The 24,498-nt window shown below is 35.1% G+C and overlaps 2 protein-coding genes across 5 annotated transcripts; one reads left to right on the top strand and one right to left on the bottom strand.

Annotated features, from left to right (window-relative positions):
• The first annotated feature begins 14,739 nt into the window (after positions 1–14,739).
• Positions 14,740–19,084, top strand: LOC107775902 (histone chaperone ASF1B-like). The gene is made up of 3 exons (XM_016595704.2): positions 14,740–15,067; positions 18,113–18,228; positions 18,325–19,084. Exons 1-3 carry the CDS (start codon positions 14,959–14,961, stop codon positions 18,676–18,678), a joined length of 579 nt encoding a protein of 192 aa, XP_016451190.1. The 5' UTR covers positions 14,740–14,958; the 3' UTR covers positions 18,679–19,084.
• A 438-nt stretch (positions 19,085–19,522) lies between these two features.
• LOC107775900 (uncharacterized) lies at positions 19,523–23,790 on the bottom strand. 4 transcript variants are annotated; one of them, XM_016595700.2, is made up of 7 exons: positions 23,672–23,790; positions 22,701–22,930; positions 22,088–22,141; positions 20,576–20,826; positions 20,183–20,299; positions 20,013–20,081; positions 19,523–19,920 (listed from the first exon to the last, which is right to left on the bottom strand). In XM_016595700.2, exons 2-7 carry the CDS (start codon positions 22,903–22,905, stop codon positions 19,840–19,842), a joined length of 777 nt encoding a protein of 258 aa, XP_016451186.1. In that variant the 5' UTR covers positions 22,906–22,930; positions 23,672–23,790; the 3' UTR covers positions 19,523–19,839. The 4 variants fall into 4 exon arrangements, with proteins under 4 accessions (XP_016451186.1, XP_016451188.1, XP_016451187.1 ...); XM_016595702.2 differs by having other exon boundaries at positions 20,576–20,823; XM_016595701.2 differs by having other exon boundaries at positions 22,088–22,138.
• Positions 23,791–24,498: the final 708 nt, after the last annotated feature.

Here is a 24,498-nt window from a genome sequence, read left to right as displayed (position 1 = left end):
CTAATTAAATCCTTTATAATTCCACTTAAACTATTTCATGTGACGGATACAAAATTCACCGGCCGGGTTTTCACATGAAAACTTATAAGCTTACATAAAGGGGTATCATCAAACCCAAAACCGAGTCATGGATTCTATCAACTAATTATTATTCACAAATGTTATTCGTTATTGTCTAACTATTAGGCATATACTAACTCTAAATAGAGTCGTACCTTTTGATAAATCAAAACATAAACAAATTACATTGATCATAATAATTATATCAAGATTAGAAGTATAAGCTCATTTAATGAATTAGAGAAAATGTTCTATATATTCAGTACAAAAACATCTTTTCTCTACTTGATCCATTCAATATACATTGAGTATACTAGCACAAGAAGTTGGAGTAAAACTACTCCCATAATCAAGACAAATTATACGATAATCTTGGGCTACAATCATCAAGATATTTTGTCCAACAATATCTTTGATTGTGAACATAGTTTATTAATTATGAGAACCAACAATTTAATCTTCTGTGCATGAGCTAAAACTTCATACACTAAATTGTCTACTACATAACTAAAAGGACACACATATAACACATGATCTATTTAAAATAGTACTTTATTGAATTGAATAAATTAAATAAACAATTGTTCCATAAAGAATAAAATATAATACTATGTCTAAACCGCATGGTTAATAGTATATCCCAACATTTGAATCATTGAATTTGATATAATAGTGCTCATTTTTTTTGATAAACTCAGAATAATCAATCGAATATTGATTAATACATAACCCTGCTCCAACACTACTTGAAAATAGCTCTTTTGCAATTCAGAATATATATATATATACTATATTAAAAGCACGAAGGCCCTTAGTGAAATGTCGTTCGCCTATTTTATCCTTTAAAAATAAATTTTACAAGGGACAAAATTGTAATTTAGTTATTTTTCCTAATATTTAGGACTTTAAAATCAAGTATAATTTTAGTAATTAAATCCTTCCTTATTCCCTAATATTTAGGAGTTCTAAATCAACTAAAATTTTAAATTTATGTTAAATATCTTTTTCCTAATAAGAACCAAAAATATTTTAAATAATACTTACATAGAATGTAAGTTTCTTTTTCCTACAACTGACGATAAATGTTTTGTAATTTTTGTCTTCTTACCTATTTTTCCTCTTTATTTTCTTTCAAAAGAAACTATTGATATTCTTAAAATTTTAATCAATAAGTATGCATTTAAAAACGTAGTCATTAATATATCTATTTTATTGGTTAAAATGATGAAATTTCAGTTAAAACTCCTACAAATTTATCTAAAGAAGAATAAATATACAGCTAAAATAAATAATCATTGTATTTAAATTTTTTTAAGAAAAAATACATAGTTTGAACTTCATTACCATTTTGTTTACAATTTTTTGTTAGACTAAAAATAATGGAGCTCTAAGCAAGTATATTTTCATAATTTTTTTTATAAAAAATACATAGTCAAAATAAATAGTCATTGTATCTAAAGAAAAAATTTAAAAAAAAGTATACAATTGCAACTCTATTATTTTGGCGATATCTTTTTTATCAGTCAAGAAAAATAATGGAGCTCTAGCCATTCTTCTTTTTACTGAGAAAAAATATACAATTGAAATCAACAGTCATTTGCATATAAGAAAAAATAACAAGAAATACACCAATAGTACTCTATTATTTTTATAAAAAAAATTGATTTGGCTAAAATAGTGGAGTTCTAGTATTATTAAAAGCACGAATGCCCTTAGCGAAATGTCGTTCGCTTTTTTTACCCTTTAAAAATAGATTTCACATTGGAGAAAATAGTCATTTTATTAGTTTTTAAATATTTTGAAAAAATCATTTAATAAATCTCCTACTATTTAGGAATAGTCATTTAATTAATGTCTTATTATATAAGAATAATCAATTAATTATTCTCCTAATTTATCTAAACTAGAAAAGTTTTTCATTCAACTCCATTTATATTTAGGAGTACTAAATTTCTTCCTTTAGGTTTCGGAGGAGGTTTCTTTAGTTAATGATTTTTTTTTCTCCTTTTAGGTTTAGGAGGGGCTTTTCTTTAGTTAATAAAATTTTATCTAAAAGTTTCGGTTTTTTTTTAGTTAATAAAGTTTTGATGTAGGAAAGTTAGAAAAGTTACACTAACTAGTTTTTAGTACTACTTTTTTATAAACTATAATAGGTGAAAATGAGCCTTTTGAACTAATTTATGGATTAGGAGTCTTTATTTTTTTAATAATATTTTTATCTATTTGAACTAATATCAATTTTACCCACCCATAGTTTCAAAAGTGTATTGTGTTAATTAGTTTCAAAAGTGGATCTGCCTCTGACAATATGTTTTGACAAGGTTCTTCTAATCCAAATTTACTGACAATTCCAATAATAAGGTACCAAAGGACTATAGTACGACACCATTTCTTTAGTTACTGAGTTAGCTAAATAGAACATGTCAATATGCACTTGCACTTTTATCTTTAGTATTTCTTTTTAGTTTATAGAGAATATTTTGTAATGTTAAAGTTGTTTCTTAAAGTTTTGTATGCAATGATACGGGCGTACCCTAAGACTAGTATATATATATATATATAGTATATTGATTTTAATTAATTTATTTATTGTACATTCTTTTGGACTTCTTAACTTTAAAGTTCAGATCTCACTTTTCATTGGTCTGTGATCTGCTACACTACATGTGAAGCCCTTTATTGATGTATACATTCTTAATTAACATGGAAAAAAATAAAAAGCTTCAGAAATGAAGACTTTATTGATATATTTTTGTTACAACTGAACAGGCAATGAAATAGAGCACAATAGGCAGCACACATAATTAGTTCATTAAATTATTATGATTACTGCAATTGGTAGGACGACAGGTTTTATGCCTTTTACTAGCTTTTTATTAAGCACCTTAATCATCTCACATATATAAATATAAATGTACTCTATTCTCGATCTGCCAGTAACTTAACATATGAACATCATTTCATCCCATGTTTAGACAATTTAGAAAATGTTAGGATCATGAAGCAATATTCATAAGACAGAGACATTTTCATTTGCAAGTAAGCAACTATTTTGGTCCACAATGAATCTAATATATAGAGACCACTTAACATGTTAAAGATGGCAAACAGAGTCCAAAATTTGCATTAAAAAGTATGAGAATTTCATTCCAAAAATCTAACTGCTAGTGTTTCAATTGAACGGAATAAATTGAAAGTATTGTATAACTTAATACGCACTCAGTCTTCGCTTGCCACTCTCTAGTGCAAATAAAATTTTATAAATATTCCATTACCTGTAAAATCAAACTTTTAAACTCTCCTATATATTGAAATCTTACGAGAATTATGAATACCTTGCTACCATTTTTATATGGTTTCCGATCCATACTTCACAGCATAAACGAATTAATAATCTGTATTGCAAATCAAGAAGTTTCAGCATGCAAGTTGGCGTTACTTCGTATGTCAAACTGAGAAGAAAATTTTAATTGAACGTGGATAAAAATCCGAAGTTCAGTCTGTGGTTTGAAGGTGGACTTTAAGGGAATTTCTAAACCTCCGCACTTAAAATCTTCAACTCTTACAATTTTTTTATTTTCAAAATAATACAATTATCAACACACAATTTTGAGTCAAATTTATTAATTTTAATCAATGTTTAACTTCATGGGATCTTTACACAAATATCAAGCTGGATTTACTTTTTACTTTTTCTATTCACTATATATAGATTGTACAATGATTATATATTTGTCAGCTATTTTTAATTTAAACGATTGGGTGAACTAGTGGGTCAATTTTTCAACAATTATTTTTGGAAATTTTACCTCCTATAGCAAAGTTTTATACCTTATTTATTATAAATAAATAAATATCCTTTTAAAATATTATTTTCTATAGCTACCTTTTAGGTTTTACAGCAAAATATGTATTTATGGTCACTTTCTACTGTTTAGCCATTAAATATGCTGGTAATATTTTTCTCACTCCTACTTTCTGTATACAACTTAACCACGATCTCTCTCCACCCCATCTCTCTCCTCTCAACGCCAGTCTTTCTCCATGAATACAACCACGATTCTCCACTGATTCATCTCTATTGTCTCGCGAAATTTTCAAATATTTTTGCTCCAAAAAGTTATGGTAAATGTTAAAGTTGATAGATTTTCGCTGGTATTGGAATTGAATGGAAAAGACAACACAAAACGAAACAGAAAAAGATAAAGGAGAAACAAAGATTTGGAGAAATATAAGTGAAGATCTGAAAATTTTCAAAGCAGAAATGAGAGATTCACTACATAGACGACCCAGAGGGCACTAGTACCGACAGCGACGCCCCACATGACGGTGGCGCCCCACATGATGGCGGCCTGGATATCGGTGGATTGGGGACAGAGCTTGGGGCTAAGGAACTTGAAGAGTCCGTTACCTTTATTTTCATTGTATTCAAGTATCTCGTTGTATCCATGTATTTTATTGTATTCACTATCTTTAGTTTTTTCTACTTTTTTAATATATTCACTGTATTTAACTATATTCAATGTAATTATATAATTTCAAAACTTCACTTTGTTTCACTACTATCCTCCACAAGACAATGTGTCACGACCCGAATCAGAGGGCCGCGACGGGCACCCGGTGCTTTACTCAACCGAGTACCAACGTAACATATCTTTCTTATCATACTATCATGAGTAAATGAGCCAGAAAACCGGTCATGAGATAACAAGAATAAAACATAAGGGAATACTCAACATATGAAGACCCAAAATGATATACAAACTTATATATGTGACATACGGGTCAATAAGGCCGACATGACCATTTGTAAACTCAAAACATAGGCCGACAAGGCCATACAAGTGTCCCTACACCTGACATCTGTCTATAAGCCTCTAATAGTACATAAAATCATAAAGATCGGGACAGGGCCCCGCCATACCAATCAATACATATCCAAAGCATACTGACCAACTAGGCAACTCCGGAGCAAGTGGAGTGCACCAACACCTTCGTTGAGCTGATAGCCTACTAGGAGGACTGTCAACCTATCAATCGGGACCTGCGGGCATGACACGCAGCATCCCCAGGCAAAAGGGATGTCAGTATGAATAAAGTACCGAGTATGTAAAGCAGGAAAGCATAAACAAGAACAGTAATGTAAAGAGAGATAGAGGAGATACAACCTGTAACATCTGAGTGCCTCTGGGGGCTATTGACATGAAATACATAATACATATATATACATGAACTTTTTAAAAACATTCGCCTCTGTGGGCATAATCATTATCATATCGTACCCGGCCTCAAAGAGGACTCGGTAAAAACGTATCCGGCCATCATAAGGCTCGGTAGAATCGTACCCGACCATGTGGAGCTCGGTAAACTGAACTGATCAGTGGTTGCACAATAGGTGCCATACCCGGCCGACTATAGCGCGACTCGGTAGAGTAAAATAGATACATATATGTAATGCATGCTCGACTCATGGAATCACGTTCTAACCCTTTCGGAGTGATGTAAGGTCATTACACATTCGATTAACATTATGGACATCCCTACCATCAATATGAACCTTAGTGGGATTTAAGGATCATACACACTTGTTTAGAATAACTTTATAAGGAAAGAACAACATGGACAACCTTAGTTTCTAGGAGTAGATCCGTCATGAATTAGCGTACCGTTTATGTTCATGTCACTTTAGATCATGCCAAAAGAAAGAAGTAAGTGCCTTAACATACCTAGTATATTCTTCCCAACCTCAAGCTATGCAATTTAACGACTCCTTAGTCTACAATAAGAGAAATGACACTCTCGTTATCGTTTAAGCGTCGTAACTATTATGTATCGACCACAACCTATTTTACAATAAACCGGACAGAACCTCCCCTATATATATGACTTCACACTAGTCAAAACAATAACAAACAACCCAACATACCCCTATCACTTCATACACAACACGACAACCATAATAGTGTCAACCAACCCGAAAATGTTACGACGAACGACCAACAAACAACCTAGCCATTATGTAGTGTTTCTCCACAACCTTCCTCCTCTCAACTCCATAAAAATAGTAGTAAAAGATACAACCCAATACCAACTCGAAACAGCCTAATAATATTCTCATAAGTTCATCAACTCAAAAATAATTTTTCAGTTTACTTAAACACGTTTTGACTTGTCTTTTCTTTCAAATTGGGAAATACAATCAAAAGTACATCATTATACCTCTTATCCAATAAACCATCCATGAATTCAACTTAAAAATAAGTTTACAACCAGCCAACCATTACACAAGAACAAACAACATACCATTCTTTCGAAACTAGCTAGGTTTATTCTTTACGATCGAGTTACAACTCGCAAACGCATAGATAATGGAAGGAGAAGCATAAACTACCTTGTACTGAGTATAACCCACGAAACCTGGTCCTTTTTCATCAAAAATAAGTTCCTCAACACGGCTACAAGAAGGAGAAAGAGAAACTAGCAAGCTGTCCGGACTTTTCAGCACTAGAATCGCATCGTAACACCCGTAATACCCTAGGGTTTGTATGGGATTTTTGGGGAGGAGTTGCAGGGGTTCAATTAGGTTTTCTTGGTCTGAAAGATAGGTTAAATAACTGAGTTTATAATCCCTTAAAAGTCCCCTTTTGGCCGACTTAGTTGAGGCCTCTCTTTTTGGCAAGTAGGTGATGCACCTACTTGTCACCTACTAGCTGCGCGATCTCGCGAAAATGCGAATATCTCTATACTCCAAGATCGTATTGATAAACGGTTTAATGAGTTGAAAACTAGACTCATAGATATTCAATTTAATATGTATATAATCCCTTGATTCAAAGTATGTTGGGAGAAAAGCTCAGCTACATTTAACCCAAGTTTCAACTCATTTTTGAATGTAACTTGTGATGACCTTTTCCAACTTTTGTTCCACAACTTGCTTGACTTAAAAACATAATACACGACTATCATACGACTAAACTAACTCATAACATAACCTCATCATCATGTTAATCACCCTTGTCTCACCCCAAAAGTATAGGTTATAACATTCCAAACTTGTCGACATTCGACGAAACTTATTTTCTTTAATTCATTTAGCGCCTAAGCTTTCCAACCCTTTTGGTACTCGTTATTCATGATCATAAAGATTTATAACCTCCATTATAAAAGGATTAACTTACTTTACGTACTTTAAAAGTTGATCTCATTTCTGATCTTACATCAATTGACTTATCTAACATACGAAAACATAGGGTGTAACATCATTCCCCCCTTTGGAACATTCGTCCTCGAATGTTGACTGATCCACTTATCATTTTCATAACCCATAGCTCTTGTGAACACTTTAATACTATTCTAGACACGTAGGCAATTATTCTTTGAATAAATCCAAAGTCTAGGGTATTCCTACTCCTCATTTTCATACCACGACTTGTGGTCGGACCCCTTCCAATCTCGTAACTGTTGCTCCTTTTTGTCATGCAGCCTGTACGACTTTTTTCTTGTATGTGCGCCTATGCAACTCTTTTTTTTCTCCAGCTTTTATCCAATCTCTAGGTAGCACGTTGTAAACATATACAAGGCTTGATATGCTGTCCGTTTGGGAATCTATGGGTATACTGAAGTTCTTTACTCGGTACTTTGTTAAACTTACGACTTTTGCTATGTCTTGTTCCATAGCCTCAGTTATCTATGCTTATGGCTTTAATACAACTAGGTAGGTCATATTATACAATAACTCTTACTTCGGTTTACTATTACCGAGGTCTTCCACCCAACTCCAGGTTACTCTCTCACCGCTTATCCTATATGTATAATCCTTATTACTGTTCATCTAAAGAATGACATCATAATCTCCTCTCATACTTTGGAATCTTTATCCATCTATTATTGAATTACCTTAATGTTAATCTATAATCCACCACTGATAACTTGAAACCTCTTACGTAATACATTGCCACAAGTCTCACGTTTCATCTGGGAACATTTGAAGTGGTTTTCCTCATCCACCTAGGGACAATACTATACTTCAATAACCGTATTTCATAGCATCCCAATGTGATTAGTCTTATGCGGGTATCCTAGTCCCGTGCTATCCATGAAATCTCTTCTCTTTGAATCATTACTCAAATGAAGGCCTATATATCATCCTTTTATAATTTGCCACTATTACACCCTTACATTATGACCAGAGGAGCATTCCATCTCTTCTAAATGCTCCTAGTCTTAGACTCCTCCGTGTTAATTCAAGCTATACTGAGCCTTTTATAACATATATAAACCATCAGCTCTCTTGTTTGATGGGTTTAATACCGAGGTCTTACCTATTCTTATCAGCTTCTAACTCACCTTTTCTCACCCTTACTTACATCTACCCAAAATCTTTTCACTCTACTATACTTTCGCTTGCGACTTACACATATTTATTTATTCTACTCAGAAACTTTCTTTAACTTGATAGCACATTAGATTCCCTTTTGCGCATTCTCAGCTGTCTTTAAATGTAAATAATTATTTTTTCTGGTCGTTCTGCCACTTGCTACATGGATACTTGGCTTATCATAGTGCCCACGAACACTGGAACTCCCTGTAACTCGTATGCTCTCAAGTATCACCTTTGATGTTTTTTTTTCCTTTTTTTTCCTGTTCATTAGCCATGATGGGTGCCACTTTCTTATGGAGTGCATGCAATATTATAGTGAGACTGTTGTTACAAGATCAAAGATCATTTTCTTTTTAGGTCACTATGCTTAGGTGGAAACCTTCTTCCTTATTTCCTTAGCTAGTCTTTTGTGGTAGTACTTAGGAGACGTTTTGGATCTTGTAAAGTTGTGATCTTGTTATACTGTATACTCGAAGGAATTTTTGATATTCTTACTCGCCTAAAAACATCCTTACTTACATACCTCCGTGCCTTTGTGCTCATAGGATTACTTGTAAAATCAGATTTTGAGTATCTCCTTAGTGGCACCCTCCATTATTCCCGTAATACTTATACAATACCTTTAAATACCCCAACTCATATCTGAGCATTTCTCAAGGTTTATGATGTCATATTTGCGAGACTGAATTCACTATATTAGGATTCACCACGTTTATCTTGCATGATCTGTTGACTCGTCTATAACCTCCTATTTAGCCATAACTGGGCTCTTCCTTAATCAAATCCCAAATACTCGTTGGCCTATCCTCACATCAATTTTCCGCGTAATCTTTCTTGGGTTATTTCCTTTGTTTTAACTTACCTCATGCACTGGCCTCTGATCTATCAATGACATTTCGGGCAGGAACCCTTACTTCCTTTCCTTGACGTCGTGTTTGTATAATTCACTGATATCGTAGCATATCTGTAGGCTTTGAATAAGTACAATCTCATCCCTTTTTCACATTACCGCATTATTCTACCAATCCATGATTAGTATAACCACTAAATTCTGACTTCATGCCACATCACTCCATATTCCCCCTTTAGAGGAGTACTAAGAGCTGGAGCTACGACGATCTACCTATAGATATTTTACCTCTATATATTTGACGTTTTTTCACATCATCGATTACCCTTACTCGCCTTGTGGTAATGCTTTCTGTACCAAGGATAATAAAATTCCTTGCTCGCGAGGATGACACTTAGTGTAACTGGCGCACATAGTCCTTTAAGCTTAACTTTGCTCATATTGCTTGCTTTAGGGAAGCGACTTCCTGAATGGCCATTAAAGGGCATTCTTTTGTCATCCATTCTACTATCGCCGGAACACAACCTCTGAAATTCTCATGATGCCGACTATTATCATATCATTTAGTCCCTAGTTCACGTTTAGTTTATCTTGTTTACCAGCCCATACTGATTTCTACTACTCTGGGGGTATATCTTTTCCTGCTGGTAATCGCGTTAGAGTTGCGAACTTATTTCTCAAAAAAAAGATATGACTTTATGGCCTATACTCCTTTGTTGTTTCAAGGCCTGTCACCTCTCATCTTTTTCCTTCACTTAACTATAGACTCTATAATTCTGTCATTTTCATCATCATTTTTTTTCCACCGTTGTCATCCATGTGGATATCTTACTCATAATTCTTCATTAACTCTATTCTTATTTTCCTACTAACATTTATGTCTATCACTTTATTCTGAAAATATCAACAAGACATTCTTTTGCTTTTAGCTCCCCTTGCTTCATCTCACTGGCTCTTCGGGATGCCTAAAATTCTCTCTCCTAGGGACACGAGCCATGCTAAAGTAATATTTATCCCTTCAAGGCTTCCAGTGGCTATCTTTATAGTACTCATATCTAACTGTACTATTTTAGAGTGCGCCATCTGGGTATCTCACAAGGAGATTTATTAGCACATTTGCATTATCCTTCAGAAATTGTCAACTAACACAAACAATCAATTCACCATTATGGGTTATCCTAACCCCAACCGGATCCTGATATCTCGTCCTTTTCTTAATCTACACATGTTAGCCCCCAATAGGGTATAACTGATATGGGTATGGTCAATTATACATACCTCTGTTACTGTTGAGGGTAACTTACAATGCTTATATTTTTCTGCCGGAGATGAAAATACCGATAATCTTTATTAACTAGGTGCCTTGTACCCTTCCCATCTTGCTCCTTTTACTTGTTGAAGCTTGTATCTATCTTTTGAATCTTTCATTGCCTTTAGGGGTGGATAGATATTCTTTGCCTTAAGGCTCCTTATCGAGAAGCTTACACTTCTTAGTACACACATGATCTACTGAAGACCTTATATTTACCCATCATATGCATCATGCAAAATCGAGCTCCTCTAACTCAACTCTTTCACAGCCACATACAATCTTTTACCAACCATCTTTTTAAATGTAGGTATCGTTGTATTACGACTAAAGTCGAATTTAGGAGTTTGAATTCTTACAACAGAGCTCTACCACACGATCTAGAATAAGAAGAAAGAGTGACAGTCCTAAATGCCCTGTAGCCTCCTGCTTATAAGTGTGGTGCACTACACACCCATAAACAAGACTCTACTAGACACGGCTTGTAGAATCCCTAGGACAGAACTGCTCTGATACCACTTTTGTCATGACCCGAATCAGAGGGTCGCGACGGGCACCCGGTGCTTTACTCAACCGAGTACCAACGTAACAAATCTTTCTTATCATACTAACATGAGCAAATGAGCCAGAAAACCGGTCATGAGATAACAAGAATAAAACATAAGGGAATACTCAACATATGAAGACCCAAAATGATATACAAACTTATATATGTGACATACGGGCCTATTAGGCCGACATGACCATTTGTAAACTCAAAACATAGGCCGACAAGGCCATACAAGTGTCCCTACACCTGACATCTGTCTACAAGCCTCTAATAGTACATAAAATCATAAAGATCGGGACAGGGCCCCGCCATACCAATCAATACATATCCAAAGCATAATGACCAACTAGGCAACTCTGGAGCAAGTAGAGTGTACCAACACCTTCGCTGAGCTGATAGCCTACTATAAGGACTATCAACCTATCAATCGGGAACTGCGGGCATGACACGCAGCATCCCCAGGCAAAAGGGATGTCATTACGAATAAAGTACCGAGTATGTAAGGCAGGAAAGCATAAACAAGAACAGTAATGTAAAGAGAAATAGAGGAGATACAACCTGTAACATCTGAGTGCCTCTGGGGTATACTCACATGAAATGCATAATACATATATATACATGAACTTTTTAAAAACATTCGCCTTTGTGGGCATCATCATCATCATATCGTACCCGGCCTCAAAGAGGACTCAGTAAAAACGTACCCGGCTATCATAAGGCTCGGTAGAATCGTACCCGGCCACGTAGAGCTCGGTAAACCCAACTGATCAGTGGTTGCACAATAGGTGCCATACCCGGCCAACTATAGCGCGACTCGGTAGAGTAAAATAGATACATATATATAATGCATGCTCGACTCATGGAATCACGTTCTAACCCTTTCGGAGTGATGTAAGGTCATTGCACCTTCGATTAACATTATGGACATCCCTACCATCAATATGAACCTTAGTGGGATTTAAGGATCATACACACTTGTTTAGAATAACTTTATATGGAAAGAACAACATGGACAACCTTAGTTTCTAGGAGTAGATCCGTTAAGAATTAGCGTACCGTTTATGTTCATGTCACTTTAGATCATGCCAAAAGAAAGAAGTAAGTGCCTTAACATACCTTGTATATTCTTCCCAACCTCAAGTTATGCAATTTCACGGCTCCTTAGTCTACAATAAGAGAAATGACACTCTCGTTATCGTTTAAGCGTCGTAACTATTATGTATCGACCACAACCTATTTTACAATGAAATGGACAGAACCTCCCCTATATATATGACTTCACACTAGTCAAAACAATCAAAAACAACCCAACATACCCCTATCACTTCATACACAACACGACAACCATAATAGTGTCAACCAACCCGAAAATGTTACGACGAACGACCAACAAAAAACCTTGCCATTATGTGGTGTTTCTCCACAACCTTCCTCTTCTCAACTCCATAAAAATAGTAGTAAAAGAGACAACCCAATACCAACTCGAAACAGCCCAAAAATATTCTCACAAGTTCATCAACTCAAAAATAATTTTTCAGTTTACTTAAACACGTTTCGACTTGTCTTTTCTTTCAAATTGGGAAATACAACCAAAAGTACATCATTATACCTCTTATCCAATAAACCAGCCATGAATTCAACTTAAAAATAAGTTTACAACCAGCCAACCATTACACATGAACAAACAACATACCATTCTTTCGAAACTAGCTAGGTCTATTCTTTACGATCGAGTTACAACTCGCAAACGCATAGATAATGGAAGGAGAAGCATAAACTACCTTGTACTGAGTATAACCCACGAAACCTGGTCCTTTTTCATCAAAAATAAGTTCCTCAACACGGCTACAAGAAGGAGAAAGAGAAACTAGCAAGCTGTCCGGACTTTTCAGCACTAGAATCGCGTCGTAACACCCGGAATACCCTAGGGTTTGTGTGGGATTTTTGGGGAGGAGTTGTAGGGGTTCAATTAGGTTTTCTTGGTCTGAAAGATAGGTGAAATAACTGAGTTTATAATCCCTTAAAAGTCCCCTCTTGACCGACTTAGTTGAGGCCTCTCGTTTTGGCAAGTAGGTGATGCACCTACTTGTCACCTACTAGCTGCGCGGTCTCGCGAAAATGCGAATATCTCTATACTCTGAGATTGTATTGATAAACGGTTTAATTAGTTAAAAACTAGACTCATAGATATTCAATTTCATATGTAGATCATCCCTTGATTCAAAGTATGTTGTGAGAAAAGCTCAGCTATATTTAACCCAAGTTTCAACTCATTTTTGAATGTAACTTGTGATGACCTTTTCCAACTTTTGTTCCACAACTTGCTTGACTTAAAAACATAACACACGACTATCATACGACTAAACTAACTCATAACATAACCTCATCATCATGTTAATCACCCTTGTCTCACCCCAAAAGTATAGGTTATAACATTCCAAACTTGTCGACATTCGACGAAACTTATTTTCTTTAATTCATTTAGCGCCTACGCTTTCCAACCCTTTTGGTACTCGTTATTCATGATCATAAAGATTTGTAACCTCCATTATAAAAGGATTAACTTACTTTACGTACTTTCAAAGTTGATCTCATTTCTGAGCTTACATCAATTGACTTACGGATACTCTAACATACGAAAACATAGGGTGTAACAATATACTTAGCAATATATATTCAATGTATTATAGAATGTATTCATATGTTTTTTAATTAATATAATTTATGTATTCAGATGTGTGTGTGTGTGTGTGTGTGTGTGTGTATATATATATATATATATGTATCTGCAGTATGTATTCATGTATTTTTACACTATAGATGACTTGCTAAACTTCATGTATTCAATGCATTTTTATGTATTTAAATGTATTCAATGCAATTATATAATTTCAATATATAAATCTATTTTTAAAGATACCACCAAAAAATATTTTAGTAAAGATATCACTATAAAAAGAAAGAATGGATTGAATCTTTAAAGATTGCTCTGTTTTTGGGGTGTTTTTCGGTTGAGAATCTTTTCTGCAACTGGAAATATAAAATTTGCGTGTTATAATTGAGTTTGTTGAGCTATATTAGGAGTCTATCACGTTAATTGATTCACTTACCGTATTTAAACAGCTGATTACCCTTTTTTCGCAGATTTTCGTTAATGTATTCACGAATACAGCTCGCGAATACATATGAATACAGTTTATGTTTAGCTAGACTTTCTTATTTTCCGCCAAGTTTTGCTACTCTATTTATAAATACAGCAACTTGAATACATCGAATACATTCTATAGCAAGTGAAAATATAGCTATAGAAAGTAATTAAGTAAATGATAGCTATAACAAATTAATAACCACTAAACTAATTTTTGAAAATTCCTCGTTACTTTTCCTAACTTTAGCTTTTGTCTAAATGGGCCGTAAGTCCCAGTAGCCCAAAAAAGGTCATGCGGGAACACTAAACGTTGGGCTTTGGAAGATCTTTATCCACGAAAGAAACAAACCAAACTCCCGCCAAAACTAGAAACCGGCTATAGCCTGTAACCCCAAGAACAACCGGTCACTCATATAAATATCCAGCCATCAAATACACCACCAGAGGCATTTCCTCCGTGCACTTCCCAGTTCCCACCCCCTCTCACATGACTGAGCTGCTTCTTCTCTCTTTTGCCTTTGCCTCTAATTGTTCCTTCTCTCGCAATTCTCCGAATAGTTTCTCGTATATTTCATGAAACTTCCAGAATCTCTCACTTCCTCTTATCTGAATCTCACGACGAAGAGCCTCTCGAATTAGAGCTTTAATCAGTTTGAATGCAATGAGTGCTGTGAACATCACGAATGTCGCCGTGTTAGACAATCCGGCGTCGTTTCTTGCGCCTTTCCAGTTTGAAATCTCTTACGAGTGCGTCGCTCCCCTCAAAGACGGTGATTTCTCTTTCTTACTTACTTTTTTCTGTTGAATTTTTTCGTAATTCATATGTACTACTATGATTTTCTTGTTTTTTTCTTGATTGTATTACTTAGAGATTTCTTTAATCAGAATTTGACCTAGATTTCGTTTAAAGTGTTTTCAACTCGTTGATAATCGTTCTCATCAATTGTTTGCAATCTATTGGATTTTCTTTCATACATTCATTTGTGATATGATTTAGGAGTAATTGTTTTTGCTTCTTTGTATCATCTAGAAGACCTAGTTAGTTCTTTTAAATCACAAAGTTGATTTTCAAGTTGTGCAGTATTTTCAACTCGTTGATATTTGATGAAAAAATCAAATTGTTCATAACCTCTTTGATTTCTTCATATATTCCTTTGTACTATGATAATTTGCTTTCGCTTCATTGTATAGTCTCCCTGACCTAGTTAGGATTTTTATACTCAAAAGAGACTGTAAATTTGTATAGTACAATTTGTTAGATTTTTTTCATATGCTATTTGTTTGCGCTATGATTTTATTGCTTTTGCTTCATTGTACCGACGACTCCTAAATCCAGTTAATATTTTTATTTATTAAGAAATTTGGCTTTTACAATGTTGTCAGCCTCGTTGATAATTTTTGCAAAATAGATTGTTTTCTGGTAAGATAACAGATTCTTTGATTAATTAATAAATCAGAGCACTTTACATTTGCATGTACTCCATGATGTCAAAGCTCGATATTGAATGGTTATCATGCTTAGTCTTGCCCTAGGTTTCTTAAGTTAACGGGAAAGTTGTAAGAATTCCTTATATATATATTGCCGAGATAATGTTGAGTGGAAACATGCCAGGCAAATATTTTAGTGCTGAGTGGCATTTCGGTTTAACAGTCCTCCCGTAATAGAAAACATAACGGCTGTGTCAATTTGGTTGATTCGCTTGAAATAAAGTTCTTAATTTTGATTTTTATGGTTCGTCTCATTTTATCGATTGGTTAGTCACGTATGATGCTGGAATTTATAGCGCGTGAAAAGAACTGTACAATTTCATTAATGTCACAATTAAATTTGGATGGATATTGTCTGAATATTCGGCTCATAAAATGTGTGGAATACATGACACAATTCATGCCAGGATCAGTAACAAATCAAGAGTCTCCAAGGAAACATACTATAACTTTTGTGAAAGAAATGTGGAATGAATGTAATATTTATTTAGGTTGTTAGCTAGTTCTGATCCTCTTGCTACCAATTTTCTCCACCAATGATGTATATTTATGCTGGGCTTGTCGGTTTGCTCGCCACATCGAAGTAGCCGTGGAGGAGGAAGCCTTCACGCTATGGATTTCTGGAACGTCATGGACACATGGTTTCACAGATCATACTAGGCTAGGCATTAAATCATTTCCAGAATAGACATGAAGTATCTGATAGGATTTCTGCAGTATGTTCACTCTTCCATTTCTCTTGGACCATAATCATAACTCCTTACTTTCTCTTCATCCTTATAGTGGCTGTATAAAGCAGATAAGTAAGCCAACTAATTGGCAGTTTCTTGGTACAATTCGATTAGCAAGGTAATGTAATGTATCATATCGTCTTTATTTTGACTTCGGAAGAATATACCTCTGGCTGTGCTGCATTGTATTTCATTTTCAGTTACTCCCTGTTGCTAGTTTGTTGATCCAATTAAAGCCATTTGCATGAAATACCAATAGCATCAAAGTATTTAGGTATGTCCTTGTCAATTTTCTTGTAGTTGGTTTAAGGTAAGGGAAGTGGTGTCAGCGTTGTTAGTTTCAGCAGTAGCCTGAATAAAGTCCAACTCTGTAGTTCAAATTTGCACGTTATGAATGTTACACACACACACACCAAAAAAAAAAAAAATCACACACACACACACTCTCTTTCTCTCTCTCTCTCTCTCTTCTAATATCACAATTTTTCATGATTAGCAGAGAGATGTTACAATTCTAATATCCCTGCAGAAATTCCATACTATAATGTTTAGTACTGTGCTACATCTGTTATTACATTAACTTCCAATATCCTCTTCCATGTCTGTAGGCTAATGCATAGGATTAATGAACTTGTCTCTGTATTATCTTCTTAGTTATCTGTCTTAACTTTTAAGGACCCTTTAGGTAGTTGACTTTGGAAGGCAACGTACATAATAGTTTAGCAATTTCTAGGGAACCTTCTACTCTTCTGAAGTGCTTCCTTATTGTATGTTTTCTGGGGTTTGAGGCTTTGTCAATCTGTAGTTATATTATTTGGCAGTATAAATCTGTTGTTTCCTGTAGTTATTTCTGGACTCTTTAGATAATTGACTTTGAAGGGAACCTTCTATTCTACTTGAAGTGCTTCCTGATTGTAAATTTTCTGGGGGCTTGAGGTTTTGTCAATCAATTGTTGTATTATTTGACAATGTAAATACCTCTATGAGTTTTGAGAAGTAACAGGGAATAGATCCAAAAAAGGGCAGCCCGGTGCACTAAGCCTCCGCTATGAACGGGGTCCGGGGAAAGGCCGGACCACAAGGGAATAGATCATAATTCCATTTTTTTCTTTGAGGACTCTTTTATTTATGACATAGACATACCAAAGATTGGTTTGGAGGAGGGAACGGAGCCTACTGCCTTCTGTTATGGGGCTTTTATTTTAGATATACCTTTGCATTTCAGATTGCTTCTTTCATGCGGTATGGCACAAAATGGCTTCTGCTTGGTCCAATAAGCAGCCAATGAATTTGAGGCCTTGATGGTAGATCGTGTAATCCTTAACGACCAGTTGCTAATTGCCTCTTTTAACTTGTAATAGTAGTGTTTTATTGTTCATTTTCTTTTTAGGAATTGAAATACTAGAGAATCATCTCTGGACTGCCTATCCATTCTCATTAAAGATATATAGGTTCGTCCTTTGACAAGCACATAGAACTGCTCCCACCAAATTGATCTTTTTCTTGTTGGTATTGTCGTAGACCGTTCTAAAAATTAAAGCAACTAAGCATGTTAACAGCTTAATTTAGTTTCTATTCGACTTATTTTGCATGCAGACTTGGAATGGAAACTCATCTATGTTGGATCTGCCGAGGATGAGACATATGACCAACAACTAGAAAGTGTGCTTGTTGGCCCCGTCAATGTTGGAAATTACCGCTTCGTATTGCAGGTATTACCTCCTGCTTTGACAAGCAAGTTGTTTTTTACTGGGTTTAGCCTTTGTGCTGATCAAATTTGTGTAATGTTTTCCACTGCTAAATACTAGGCGGACCCTCCAGATCCTTCCAGAATTCGTGAAGAGGATATAATTGGTGTCACTGTGCTCTTATTGACCTGTTCCTATTTGGGTCAAGAATTTGTACGAATTGGCTACTATGTGAACAATGATTATGATGATGAGAAGCTGAGAGAAGAACCTCCCCAAAAGGTTTTAATTGACAAGATTCAAAGAAACATACTATCAGACAAACCTAGAGTAACAAAGTTCCCTATCAATTTTCACCCTGAAAATAGTGAAAGCGGGGAGCAAGCCCCTCCAACAGATCACGTGGCTGAAGCAGCTGGGAATGAAGATCAACTACCTTCACCTAAGAATGGATCAGATGAGGCTGGAGCTTAACTGGAAGGATGATACAACTTTTAGCCTAACTCCTAACGTTTTTGGTTTGAAATCATCTCGTCCTAGATCCTTATGGATGATGTCTGATCTGAGCATTAAACTCTTTGCTGGTATCATCTTCGTCTATCGCAATAGAGTTCTGGTGAAAGTGTGTATGCACTCGAATTGCATTTTGTGGCTGTTAACCTTGGTTGTTTGTCTTTCTGTATGCATTCAGGAATGGGGTCGAAAACTCTGCTTATATTAGACGCCACTTTTAGCTTTACGGTCTACTCCAAAAAATGCGAGTTCGGAAGACACTGTTGTAAGCATGTAGTTCTGATAACCTTGATTTTAGTTTTGTATCTACGTAAGCCAATGTCAAATTACAATCAGTGAGTTCATAAATGCAAGAAATTATGCATAATCACATTTTTGGCTGGCAGCCAGTGAATCACAGTTCTTAGATTGGGCAATTTCACTATGACGACGAACTACACCATTTATGGTGCCGTTACATTATTTTTCTGCTGTATGCTAGTTACTGATACAAATCGGAAACAAGATATTGCAGTACCTGACTTAAGCCACCACTTTGCAAATACTCTGGCTCTTACAAGGCTTTAAAAGCAATGAAAGAGGTAGTCTAGTAGAAGTGTAGAACTCATATTCGATAAGGAAATCTCATGCGATACCCCCAACCGGAAAGGGAAAAAAAACACACACACATACACAGCAAGCATACCTTCAAGGGTAAACAGTTGAAAGATTTGTGTTTTATCTTTGAAGAAATAACTAGTGGCGCAGCCGCATCCATAAAAGGTGAAGAGGGGTATCCGTCAATGTAGCCATAACATAATAGAAATATAAATTGGAAAACAATTTCATTTTATGAAACAGATTTGCCAAAACGGTCTGAAATGCAAGGCATTTCTTTGTCATACATTTACTAGAATGTAAGCTTCAGATCCAACATCCCCGTACAAAATTGCTCTCTGCTCAAAAGTTGAAAAGAAATGTAATATTTTGGGTCACACCAATGAGCAATCACAACTAATTCATCCTATCAGACGTATTGATTCTTCATGCTCGTGTGCTCGTTTCCATTGCTCCTTAACTTCTTGTCGCATGGATTCTAGCTCAATGCATAAATAGCAAGATGCCAAGATCTCACCACATTCTTCACTTGTTTTTCTGCCTCTTCTTGGACTGGTTCTTTCTAGAATCTATAGCATTATCCATGGGCAAAAAGTTTTCCTCATTCTGCAGTTGAATTTGAAAATTCATCTTTTAGACTAACAATATATTTTCAAACGAGTAACAAGGGCTATCAGGACACAGATCTTAGCATGTACCTTATTAAACTTCTTCCCCTTGTGCTGCCTCTTCAATCCTTTGCTTTTCTTCTTTGATTCTGAAGGGTTCTGTTATGATTCATATGATAATGATGGTAAGCAACTTATGAAAACATGAGGCTTCACTTGGTCAAAAAATTCATCGTGCAGTAAAATGCAAATGAACAAACCTGCCCTCTGATTGGGCTATCCTCTTCAGGATGAATTTCTCCCTCGATTCTTCCATCCTCGGTAAGCATAAGCTTAAGCTTCCCTTCTTTCAACAGCTTTTCAGAGCGGGCATGCCTCTGTAAGAATCATGAATACTTTGTGTTAGATCAGTCACTGCAGGTCTCAAGCGTGTATGTATGTTAACGTGTAGCTTAAGATTCTTTAACATGGAAAAAGTAAAATTGCAGGTAGTAGTCCCTGCACTGGTCAGTGGCAACTGGACATGTTAGCACCGCAAGATTTAAATGGAATAGGATCTGAAGAAGTGACTTAGTTACAGTTGGAAAATGAAAAGACTGATAATGAAGGCTTAAGTCAGTTGGAAAATGAAAAGACTGATAATGAAGGCTTACTTTCGATTTGAGATGAGCATTTAGAGTCTGCACTGTCAAGCAGACGATTCTAGGACATATCCTGCACTTAAAAACTGATTTACATTTCAAGACATAGTCTAAAGCATCACGTGGAATATCATCCTCTTCGGGCATAGAATTTTTCCGTGCATTATCTAAATCTGCAATGCCCTTCTCAAGCAAATGAGTTTCACCAGAAATCTTGGTGTCCTTCAGAGTTGTAACATCTTCATCACTGGATTGAAGACCTACTAATAGTACATTTTATAAATCAATTAGAATTGAACACTAAGAACGAACCCTAAGCATTTAAATTCTTTTTCTGAAATAGAAAAAGGAAGATATAGCACTATATCTCACGTGCAACATATAAAATCAAGAAGTAGCTATTTCGAAGTTGATGGAAGCAGCACGGAAAAGAGGCAATTAAAACTGCATAATTTACAAGACAATCGCCATCTAGAGATAGCAGCAAATTCAGTTTTCTCATTCAGCACTAAATATAATTTTAAGAGGTATATTGGTTTCAAATTAAATATTAAGAAAATTTTTAATCATGCTTCCATAATTTTATTCACTGACTTGATAGTTTAAATTATTGACAAATGCCCCAAGGAAGTGGAGAAGATGCTTAGAGAAAATATGTATGCAATCTCCCCGAATTAGTCATCAAAAAGGCTTAAACTCATCCTTCAAATGGCAAGAAAAAAAATCACCAGAGGGAGAGAATGGCTGTGATGGAAACTAAAGCTCAATTTTCTTTAAGACGTTATCATGCTCGTGAAGAATTACCAATCAAAAGAAAGTATCTGATATCCTTGATTCAATAGAATTTCTAATTCATACTCTCTCTATTTCAAAAAGATTGACACTGTTTCCTTATTAGTCTGTTTCAAAAAGATTGGCACCTTTCAATATTTCCTTAATAGAAGCAATTATAGCCACACAAATGCTATGGTAGATTTCAGACCATAAGTTTTAAACGTTTATAAGCCACGCAAATACTATGGCTTATTTAAGACCACATATCTCAAAAAAGTCTTCCCTTCTTTATTAAAGTTTGTGCCAAGTGACAATCTTTTTGAAACGGAGGGAGTACATTGTGCAGAAACTTCAAGTTCTACATCACAGCTCAAAAATTGTAGCTTTCACACTAGCAATAAGTTCATAAAACAGCATCTCCCCAAAATTAGGCAAAGAGCATCAGACTTCTCATTTATCTTTCTTTTCTTGGAGAGGGAGGTAATTCACCTTGCTCCTTGGCTATAATCCACGTTCACAGTGTAATGATTATTCGAGCAAGAGTTTGGAATTAGTAAAGAACATGTTAATCCTACAAATAAGGAATGGGGAAATGTAGTAAATTTCATTATTGCTATACTTTCCTCATATGTGAAATAGCACCAACATATTTTGAATACAAGTACGAAGAATTGCAGAGCGTGTTTCAAGCGAAACACTGCCATAAGACCCATAACCAACAAAACTTTGGGATAATAGACTAAAACCAACCTGATGAGTCGGGATTAACCTCATTGGCAGAGCTACCTTCACTCTCATATCCTGCTTCAAAGGAAAACAAACAGAGCAAGGAGAAGAAAGACCTGTTATCACTGATACCGTGAGAAGATTGTAAAATATTTGAGGATCCAACCAAGAGCTTAAGGAAATAGATGGAGTGGCCCGAAACCGTTATAAACCCCCTCAAAAACCGATTCACAATATATATGGTACAATTATAACTAGACACCCTCACAAACATGTCCTATTTTGGTGCTCACATGCAAACTTATGGACTTACGATTGTGAGAATGGGCTTACCAAAGGGAGCCGCTGATGACACTTCAAAGTATCTGAACATCCAACCCAAAGCAATGAGTGGAGCAGCACAAGATCTTTTAAGCTAGAGGGGTCTATGTGGGATTTATAACTTAATAGAGACCATAACTTATGTTCTTGTGGAGTAATAAACAATCGTCTAAACGTACCAGCCATTAGTTTTACTAATCCAGAAACCAAACAAAAGCTCTAGAGAATTACCACTTCTTGAAATACCCTCTAAGCATTATAATGTCAGCAAATAATAGAGGCAAAAAGCAACTGCAAATTATCAGGATAAACATACCAGAAGAAGATTCATTTCCTCCTGTCAGTCGAGCAACATCATCCTCCTCTTCCTTTGTGTCATTATCATCCTCCTCCTCATACTCATACTCTTCTTCGTCTTCTGTTGCCGCTGCCTCCAATTCAGAGTCATCGGAAGATGAAGACGACTCCGAAGGAGCATCTCTATCACCATGTTCAAGCTTGTAAAATCGCCTTTTTATCATGTCCTTACCAACTTTTATAACTCAACTGCAAGTAATAAAGACAAATCCATGAATCCAGCATATATAATCAATCACTTGGCACTTTTCTTTTGAGCCACCTGAATTTGATACGTAAATCAAGCAACTTAGCTAAATCCCATCATTCATTTACTCTAAACTGGAAATATAAAACAGCATCTCTCTATCAACCAATTAAGCCTTAATCTCAAACTAGTTGAGGTCCACTACATCAATTTTTTGCTAGAGAAATCTATGAATCCACCATAAAACGTCGATTGCTTTGCTACAAAAAAAAAACATTTTTTTTCAAGAACACTCTTTTCTTTTGACCAATAGAAAGAACACCCACAATACATTTGATAAAACCAAGCAAATAAGCAAAAATCTATAGTTCCTGTACACCATTGGAAAATAAAGTAGCATCCCTAGTTTGCCCCTATTAATAAATTAGGCCTTAATCTCAAACTAGTAGGGGTGGACTATATTAATTCTTTGTAGTATTTTATAGCTATTACAGCACACTCTTCTTTTATCTGAAGTCAAAACCAGCTATAATAGTCGTTGTAAAATAGTTTCTCTGTTAGCAAGAACATATGATTGCACGAATTTGCAGCAAATGAAAACAATCATGAAACTGGTGAGTGAATTCTATGATAGACATACTCAATCCACGACTGTATAGACAAAAGGGTTTCACGCTTTGGACATTTATGCGGAAAGAGTTAAATATATATAAAGAACACAGAGGAAAAGAAACTAAACGAACCTGAGAAATAGATAGAGGTGATTTTGATGCCAGGAAGATTGTACAAGGAGGCTGGGTTTTAGACTCAGATGAGGAGGGTTTTGGTCGGGGAGAGGTAGAAATCAGATGCGGCCAAGGTGACCTTTAAACTACTACCTGTCTGCTTTCTATTGGTTATTATTAAGTTTCCTTTGCTTTTTTTTTTTTTCTTTCTCAATATGGTGTTATAAAATAATAAAATAAAAAGTTCTTATTGATTTGGGCATGAATTACAATTGAATAGAACTCACTTATAGAGGAAAAAGTGGCTTAGCCACCAAGTAACAATTAAGCTAGCATTTGGTCGTAGATTCCCAAATTTATTTTAAAAATATGATTTGAGTGAAGTTTGGTTTGAAGATGAAAATGTGTTTAGACATAAGTTTTCAAAATATATTTCACTTTTTTTTTGAAAAAAATATGAAACATGACTTATACCCACAAGTTCTAAAAACTATCACAAATACCCAACAGTACCTTTATCAATAACATTCATTATATTATCGCAAACCATAGTTCTGAACATAAATAAATTTGGTACAAAATTATCATTTTTATAATGAACTGCATAATACACTATCAGATGACCGAGAAGATAAAACAATATTATTACAAAACAATAAATGGTGGGCTCTTTTATAAAATATAAAAGTTTAGGGAAATTTTTAAAATATGTAATAGTAATATTTTGGGCCAAAACCAGCTCTTGAGCTGATTTTGGGTTTTGGGTTTTGCCAAAATATAGATAAAATTTATGGCTAAACATGTATTTGCCAAAAAAATCCCAAATATATTTTGGCAAAATCTAA

The sequence above is a fragment of the Nicotiana tabacum genome, chromosome 3 (assembly GCF_000715075.1).
Source record: "Nicotiana tabacum cultivar K326 chromosome 3, ASM71507v2, whole genome shotgun sequence".
In the NCBI taxonomy this organism is placed as follows: domain Eukaryota; kingdom Viridiplantae; phylum Streptophyta; class Magnoliopsida; order Solanales; family Solanaceae; genus Nicotiana; species Nicotiana tabacum.
The sequence above is the reverse complement of the archived record's forward strand: the minus strand, read 5'-3'. Positions and strand labels throughout refer to the sequence as shown.